Consider the following 9,064-nt stretch of genomic DNA (forward strand, 5'->3'; position numbering starts at 1 on the left):
ACATGTGTTCCCAATCCTGAACCCCCTCCCCCTAGTCTGTCTTTTAAAATTCTATATTGTCAGATCAAAAAATAAAAATAAAAAAATAAAATTCTATATTGTCAGATCAAAGAACAGTGATTGGTATATAGTAGGTGAATATTAACCATTAAAAAGCAGCTTAAAAACTGTAAAGGGAAGGGACAGAAAATTTACAGAATCACACCTATAAGAAAATATTAAAAAAATAATTTGTCTAAATAAAGCTTCTTACTTTTCTCCACTCTTCTGCACCCTCTGTCCCACACCCTCTTTTTTCCCCTCCCTTTCTTAACCTGCTTTTCATTTGTACATTGTTTAAAATTGGAGGCAGGTAGATACCAGATAATAGTGCATGGAAAATCTAGGTATTGATTCATTGTTTTTTGCCTATTCATTTAAAATGACCTAACACGGGGCCGGAGCCGGGAGCCAGGCGGCGGCAGAGGCGGCAACAAGTGCCGGAGCTGAGCCGAGGCTGGGGCCGAGCCGAGCAGAGGCGGAGCCACCCCGCCGCCGGGCTGCCCCATAGCGGGCGCCACGCATGGAGCGAGGGCGGCGGTGGTCGCCGGGCTGAGCCGCTCGGAGCGGCCGGGACGTGGATGCAGCCGCGATCTCCCGCCCCCGCCCCGCCGAGCAGGAGCTGCTCCCGGACAAGATATGAGAAATGAGTGTTGGACGTCGAAGAATAAAGTTGTTGGGAATCCTGATGATGGTAAATGTCTTCATTTATTTGATCCTGGAAGTCTCCAAAAGCAATAGCCAAGAAAAAAATGCAAAGGGGGAAGTAATAATACCTAAAGAAAGGTTCTGGGAGATATCTGACCCTCCTCGGGCATATTGGAACAAGGAACAAGAAAAACTGAACAGGAGGTTCAATCCCATTTTGAACACGTTAGCCAACCAGACAGGAGAAGCATACGGATTCTCCAATATAAGCCATCTAAATTACTGTGAACCTGACCTGAGGGTCATGTCAGCAGTTTCAGATTTCAACAGTTTGCCAGACAGATTTAAAGATTTTCTGCTATATTTGAGATGTCGAAATTATTCACTGCTTATAGACCACCCAGATAAGTGTGCAAAGAAGCCCTTCTTATTGCTGGCGATTAAGTCCCTAACTTCACATTTCGATAGAAGGCAAGCGATTCGGGAATCTTGGGGCAAAGAAACCAATGTGGGGAACCAAACGGTGGTGCGAGTTTTCTTACTGGGCCAGACCCCCGCAGAGGACAACCATCCTGACCTTTCAGATACGCTGAAATTTGAGAGTGAGAAGCACCAAGACATTCTTTTGTGGAACTACAGAGATACATTCTTCAACTTGTCTCTGAAAGAAGTACTCTTTCTCAGGTGGGTGAGCACTTCCTGCCCAAATGCTGAGTTCGTGTTCAAGGGCGATGATGATGTTTTTGTGAACACCCATCATCTCCTGAATTACTTGAATAGCTTATCCGGGAACAAAGCCAAAGATTTATTTATTGGTGACGTGATTCATAATGCTGGACCTCATCGGGATAAGAAACTCAAGTACTACATCCCGGAAGTTGTTTACACTGGCGTCTACCCGCCTTATGCAGGAGGAGGTGGATTCCTGTACTCCGGCCACCTGGCCCTGAGACTGTACAATGTAACTGACCGGGTCCTTCTCTACCCCATTGATGATGTTTATACTGGAATGTGCCTTCAGAAACTCGGCCTCGCTCCAGAGAGACACAAAGGCTTCAGGACATCTGATATAGAAGAGAAAAGCAGGAGTAACATTTGTTCCTATGTAGATTTGATGTTGGTACATAGTAGAAAACCTCAAGAGATGATTGATATTTGGTCTCGGTTGCAGAGTGCTCATTTAAAATGCTGAATTATGTGCAAACTACATTTTACATAGAAATGTATCTCAAATAGTTCCCATTTGTGTTCTCTTCCATTAGAGGTCATTTCTATGTAAAACCATCAAAATTGCCTTTATAGGTCATGTCCATTTGACGGCCCCTAAACTCTTTAGTGTGGTACTTCCTGAAGAGGGAAAGCAGAAGATGCTAATTTTTTATGTAGAATAAGACAAAATGAATGGTTCTGACCCTTCCTGTTAGCCAGTGGTCATTATTTTCTAACTTGTCCCCCTCATCATCTGAAATCATGTTTCTAGAATTTGACCATATTTTTGTTTAGCCCTCATATGATGATAATCCTGTTTCCCACTATAATGAGTACATTATCAGTTTAGGTATTCATAAACCTATTGGCAAAAAAGACATTGCTGTATATGACTCAATGGTTTTAGTGAAATGCAATTACATTTGTTTTCATGAAATTTAGATGAAGTTTTAAAATCATCTAGAAAAAATTGACTTTTGTCAGAATTGCCCTGCCACCCCAACAGTATTTCCTTGTGTTAACCAAATCAATCAGTTCTGCAAAATGAGCATTGCTGGATGACATTTTACCAGTGTATCATGTTGTGGTCTTATGATCATCATGAGAAAGCTTAACTATCTTGCATTTGGTCTCCTGCGTGGTATCATGATAGTTCTCTTTTTTAGTATTTGAAAATAATGAGTATGATTCCATAATCTTCAAACTGAAGATTGAATTGTCCCTGGCCACCATATTGTATTTATAATTTTTCATTGTGGACCAGGAAAGCATATGTCATTTTTGAACTTTAAGTGAAAAGATTGAAATTGCAGACCTTGTCATGAATGGTTTGTCAGTTTGAAACTGCAGGATTCTATTCTTGCCGTATGGTTACATATTACTTATACAAAATTATTGTCCTAAGTAGTGACTGCTTTCCTGTTTCAGTGTAGAAGTACCTGTGTTTTTATTTATTGTTCAGATCAAATACCAAACATTTTCTTAAATATATTTTGTGTAATATTTTATTTGTATACAGTGTTGTTGACTTATTTAACTAGAGCATGGTATTTTAAATAGTAAAGTAACATGTTAAATAAAACTAATGGTTATTTTTGAATTTTAAAATCTGTTCTTTTGGGGGGAAATATAAACTATAATTCTGCCAAACTGTTGCTTATATATACTATCTTGTGACATGCTTTCTTGAGATATTTTTGTGTTATAGAGATGAAGATTCTTACAGATGTGATAATGGGGACTGTAAGGAGATAGGAATAAAGTCACCATATTTAAAAAAAAAATGACCTAACAAATTAATAGAGTTATAATTGTCATCTTATTGTAAATTATATGTTTTATATTAATAAAACTTATAGAGTTAGCAAAGGCAAATAGTTCTACAAGTCTTAAAATGAAAATGGCTCTTTATTCTGATATTTTCCTCCATATTTCTAAAAACATTATACTTCATGTATTGATTACAAATTTTTTATATATCATCTATTAATATCCCACTCTGAAGGATTAGAATTTAATTCTCTTTCACTTTCTCTCTCTCCCTCAATTGCATTCATGTCCTCCAATCTTCCTAATATTGTGAAATCAGAATCTGGTGTTTACATTATTATGTCTATAAAATATTTTTCACAAACTACCTAGAGTTCCAGAATTAAAATAAATACTCTTTTGTGAAATTTTTGGTTTTCTTGTGAGTTATTTTTTATTTGCTTAAATTTCTATGCACCCATTGTTTATTTGTTCTTAAATTCTCCTACAAGGCTGTAATGTCCATCTTAATAAGATTAAACACATTCCAGTAATATATCAATTCCAGTTATTTTTTTCTTTTTTTTTTTTTTTCTCTTGAAGAGCTTCCCTCCATCTTCCTGCTTCAAACTGGGAAGTTTGTACTTTAAGCTCGGGATCTGCAGACATTTTCTGCTATGGACCAGATGATAAATGTTTTAGATTTTTGTTGTAACAGCTCAATACTATTGTTAGAGCAACGAAACAAACAAACAAAAAACAGCTCTAGACCATAAATGAATTAAAGAGCATAGCTCTGTACCAATAACGATTTATTTACACAGAGTGCTCTGCTACCAGAGTTCGTGGACTTCAGCCCTGGGCCCAGTTTCAACTATTATCATGGACTTTTTCTCACCATAGATTGTGGAAGGCCATTCATTTCCCTCCTGTATTGGATTATCCATTTCTAAAGTTTATTTCTTCTTATTTCTGGTTTCTTGTTTTAGTCAAACTTAATTTTTCAGTAGATTTCTGATAATATTTTCAAACATTGGTTGAATTTAAATGTCTGGATTTTCCTCTTCCACCTGTTTAATGGCTTATGTGGGTACAGAATTTTAGGTTGGAATTCAGTTTCTCATGATATTAGAAGGCATTCTTCCGTGATATTTTAGCTTCTAGTGCTCATTTTAAAAAATCTGTTGCCATTCTGGATTCCTAATTTTTTTGAAACTGGCTTGGTTTTTTTCAATTTTTTTTTCTCTCCTATAAAATATACCAGATATACTAAATGTAATGGATAATAGATGAAAATGTCCATGTTTTTACTACTGAGCTTAAAAAAAGTACAATCCAGAGTAGAAACTGAAATTCCTAATCTCATTTCCCTTTTTCCTTTGCAAAGGCAATCTTAACTGGTGTTTTAATGTTTTATGACTTTAAAACTTTATTATGCAATAATGTATCAATACACAATGTATAGTATTAATTTGCATGTATTCAAACTTTATATAAATAGTATTATGTTATATATAATGTTCTGAGGCTTTTTGCCCATTATGTTTATAATATTTACTTGTGCTGACCCAAGTAGTTCTACTTAGTTAATTTTTCTATTTAATAAAAGGACTTGAGTTTCCACATCATAATGGCCCACCAGCTCAGCTGGTAAAGAATCCGCCTGCAATGCAGGAGACCTGGGTTTGATCCCTGGGTTGGGAAGATCCCCTGGAGAAGGGAAAGGCTAACCACTCCAGTATTCTGGCCTAGAGAATTCCATGGACTGTATAGCCCATGGGGTCGCAATAAGTCAGACACAACTGAATGACTTTCACTTTCACTATTCATATGTATGTGTTTGTGTATATATATATATGGGTTTCCCTGGTGGCTCAGATGGTAAATAACCCACCTGCAATGTGAGAGACCAGGGTTTGATCCCTGGGTTGGGAAGGTCCCCTGGAGAAGGTACAGGCTACCCACTCTAGTATTCTGACAGGGAGAATTCCATGGACTGTATAGTCCATGGAGTCACAAAGAGTCAGACACGACTGAGTGACTTTCAGTTTCACCAAATAGCTGTTACAATAAGTGCTACACTAAGGCACATCATTATGACATTTCCAAATGTCAGATATGAGATCCTAAAAGTTTCCAGAGGAAAAAATAATAGGTTATTTGGTGCTTTGGACATCTGTTTGCCCTTAAATTCAGTCCTGCTTTTCTGTACTTAGGGGGATAAAAACCTACAAACTACGTTTCTTAGGCTTTTGACAGTGGTTCTAATCATGTTCTTCAATAGAAAGCGCTGGCATGAGAGTCAAAGACGAGAGGAAGAAAACAGCCACAGCGGTGCCTCTTTACGGCCCCATCACAAGCTGTGTGGTCCTCCGGTGATGTGGAAATTGTGCAGGCTCAGGGATCCGGTGGGCTTCCCTGGTGGCTCAGCTGGTAAAGAATCCACCTACAATGCTGGAAACCTGGGTTCAATCCCTGGGTTGGAGAGTTGCCCTGGAGAAGGGAACGACTACCCACTCCAGTATTCTGGCCTGGAGAATTCCATGAATTGTATAGTCCATGGGGTTACAAAGAGTTGGACACAACTGAGTGACTTTCAGTCACCTTTCAGTTCAGTTCAGTTCAGTTCAGTTGCTCAGTCGTGTCGACTCTTTGCAACCCCATGAACTGCAGCACACCAGGCCTCCCTGTCCATCACCAACTCCCGGAATTCACTCAGATTCACGTCCATCGAGTCAGTGATGCCATCCAGCCATCTCATCCTCTGTCATCCCCTTCTCCTCCTGCCCCCAATCCCTCCCAACATCAAGGTCTTTGGTATTCAGTATGATAGGTGGTGATATTTGGATGTAAGTAACAAAACAAGTTCAGTTCAGTTGCTCAGTCATGTCCGACTCTTTGTGATCCCATGAATTCAGCACGCCAGGCCTCCCTGTCCATCACCAACTCCTGGAGTTCACTCAGAGTTGCTTCCAGCGAGTCAGTGATGCCATCCAGCCATCTCATCCTCTGTCATCCCCTTCTCCTCCTGCCCCCAATCCCTCCCAGCATCAGAGTCTTTTCCAATGAGTCAACTCTTCGCATGAGTTGGCCAAAGTACTGGAGTTTCAGCTTTAGCATCATTCCTTCCAAAGAAATCCCAGGGTTGATCTCCTTCAGAATGGACTGGTTGGATCTCCTTGCAGTCCAAGGGACTCTCAAGAGTCTTCTCCAACACCACAGTTCAAAAGCATCAATTCTTCGGCACTCAGCTTTCTTCACAGTCCAACTCTCACATCCATACATGACCACTGGAAAAAACCATAGCCTTGACTAGACAGACCTTAGTCGGCAAAGTAATGTCTCTGCTTTTGAATATGCTGTCTAGGCTGGTCATAACTTTTCTTCCAAGGAGTAAGCGTCTTGTAATTTCATGGCTGCAGTCACCATCTGCAGTGATTTTGGAGCCCCCAAAAATAAAGTCTGACACTGTTTCCACTGTTTCCCCATCTATTTCCCATCAAGTGCTGGGACCGGATGCCATGATCTTTGTTTTCTAAATGTTGAGCTTTAAGCCAACTTTTTCATTCTCCTCTTTCACTTTCATCAAGAGGCTTTTTAGTTCCTCTTCACTTTCTGCCATAAGGGTGGTGTCATCTGCATATCTGAGGTTATTGATATTTCTCCCAGCAATCTTGATTCCAGCTTGTGTTTTTCAGAACTTAACAAGTATTATTCCAGAAATAATTTTTCTTGCCATCATTTTTCCAAAATCTCTATTTATGTAATAAAATTCTATAATTCTATATACAAAGTATAATATTTTTTGTTCTCTTGAAATAATGAGCCAGAAAACTGAAAAATAAAATGTAATCATATTCAAAGTGAGCAAAATTTTATTATATTTTCATCAAAACATAATTAAAAGTTAATGCAAAAATTTAAAAATCAAATGGTTCTTTTCTTTTAAAATATTTATTTTTTAATTAGAAATAAAAAATACAAATTATAATATCAAAGCTAAAATATATACGTAAAACTAGAATGATTTATTGCCACTTAAAAAGTTCACTAAACTGTGATAATTAGTTTTATAAAAATAAAACTTTTCTCAATTTTCCTTTCTGCCAATCTGAAAAAGAGCCTCACACTTTATAGTTAACCTGTATCCAGTTGTGGATGTGACTGGTGATAGAAGCAAGGTCCGATGCTGTAAAGAGTAATATTGCATAGGAACCTGGAATGTCAGGTCCATGAATCAAGGCAAATTGGAAGTGGTCAAACAGGAGATGGCAAGAGTGAACGTCGACATCTAAGAATCAGCAAACTAAAAGGGACTGGAATGGGTGAATTTAACTCAGATGACCATTATATCTACTACTGTGGGCAAGAATCCTTTAGAAGAAATGGAGTAGCCATCATGATCAACAAAAGAGTCCGAAATGCAGTACTTGGATGCAATCTCAAAAACGACAGAATGATCTCCGTTCGTTTCCAAGGCAAACCATTCAATATCATAGTAATCCAAGTTTATGCCCCAACCAGTAATGCTGAAGAAGCTGAAGTTGAACTGTTCTATGAAGACCTACAAGACCTTTTAGAACTAACACCCAAAAACGATGTCCTTTTCATTATAGGGGACTGGAATGCAAAAGTAGGAGGTCAAAAAACACCTGGAATAACATGCAAATTTGACCTTGGAATACAGAATGAAGCAGGGCAAAGGCTAATAGAGTTTTACCAAAAGAATGCACTGGTCAAAGCAAACACCCTCTTCCAACAACACAAGAGAAGACTCTACACATGGACATCACCCGATGGTCAACACCAAAATCAGATTGATTATATTCTTTGCAGCCAAAAATGGAGAAGCTCTATACAATCAGCAAAAACAAGACCAGGAGCTGACTGTGGCTCAGATCATGAACTCCTTATTGCCAAATTCAGATTTAAATTGAAGAAAGTAGGGGAAACCACTAGACCATTCAGGTATGACTTAAATCAAATCCGTTATGATTATACAGTGGAAGTGAGAAATAGATTTAAGGGCCTAGATCTGATAGATAGAATGCCTGATGAACTATGGAATGACATTCGTGACATTGTACAGGAGACAGGGATCAAGACCATCCCCATGGAAAAGAAATGCAAAAAAGAAGAATGGCTGTCTGGGGAGGCCTTACAAATAGCTGTGAAAAGAAGAGAAGCAAAAAGCCAAGGAGAAAAGGAAAGATAGAAGCATCTGAATGCAGAGTTCCAAAGAATAGCAAGAAGAGATAAGAAGGCCTTCTTCAGCAATCAATGGAAAGAAATAGAGGAAAACAACAGAATGGGAAAGACTAGAGATCTCTTCAAGAAAATTAGAGATACCAAGGGAACGTTTCATGTAAAGATGGGCTCAAGAAAGGACAGAAATGGTCTGGACCTAACAGAAGCAGAAGATATTCAGAAGAGGTGGCAAGAGTACACAGAAGAACTGTACAAAAAAGATCTCCATGACCCACATAATCATGATGGTGTGATCACTCACCTAGAGCCAGACATCCTGGAATGTGAAGTCAAGTGGGCCTTAGAAAGCATCACTATGAACAAAGCTAGTGGAGGTGATGGCATTCCAGTTGAGCTATTTCAAATCCTGAAAGATGATGCTGTGAAAGTGCTACACTCAATATGCCAGCAAATTTGGAAAACTCAGCAGTGGCCACAGGACTGGAAAAGGTCAGTTTTCATTCCAATCCCAAAGAAAGGCAATGCCAAAGAATCCTCAAACTACCACACAATTGCACTCATCTCACATGCTAGTAAAGTAATGCTCAAAATTCTCCAAACTTCAGCAGTATGTGAACTGTGAACTTCCAGATGTTCAAGCTGGTTTTAGAAAAGGCAGAGGAACCAGAGATCAAATTGCCAACATCCTCTGGATCATGAAAAAAACAAGAGA

General features: G+C 38.7%; 1 protein-coding gene across 1 annotated transcript; it reads left to right on the forward strand.

Annotated features, from left to right (window-relative positions):
• Nucleotides 1-685: 685 nt before the first annotated feature.
• LOC128066924 (N-acetyllactosaminide beta-1,3-N-acetylglucosaminyltransferase 2-like) lies at nucleotides 686-1,923 on the forward strand. Its single transcript, XM_052660050.1, has one exon. The coding sequence runs from the start codon at nucleotides 686-688 to the stop codon at nucleotides 1,877-1,879; it is 1,194 nt and encodes a 397-aa protein (XP_052516010.1). The 3' UTR covers nucleotides 1,880-1,923.
• The last annotated feature ends 7,141 nt before the right edge of the window (nucleotides 1,924-9,064 follow it).

The sequence above is a fragment of the Budorcas taxicolor genome, chromosome 21 (genome assembly GCF_023091745.1).
Source record: "Budorcas taxicolor isolate Tak-1 chromosome 21, Takin1.1, whole genome shotgun sequence".
Taxonomy (NCBI): domain Eukaryota; kingdom Metazoa; phylum Chordata; class Mammalia; order Artiodactyla; family Bovidae; genus Budorcas; species Budorcas taxicolor.

Excerpts from the sequence above, each read along its gene's own strand:
- LOC128066924 (XM_052660050.1), top strand. The coding sequence starts at position 686 with ATGAGTGTTGGACGTCGAAGAATAAAGTTGTTGGGAATCCTGATGATG.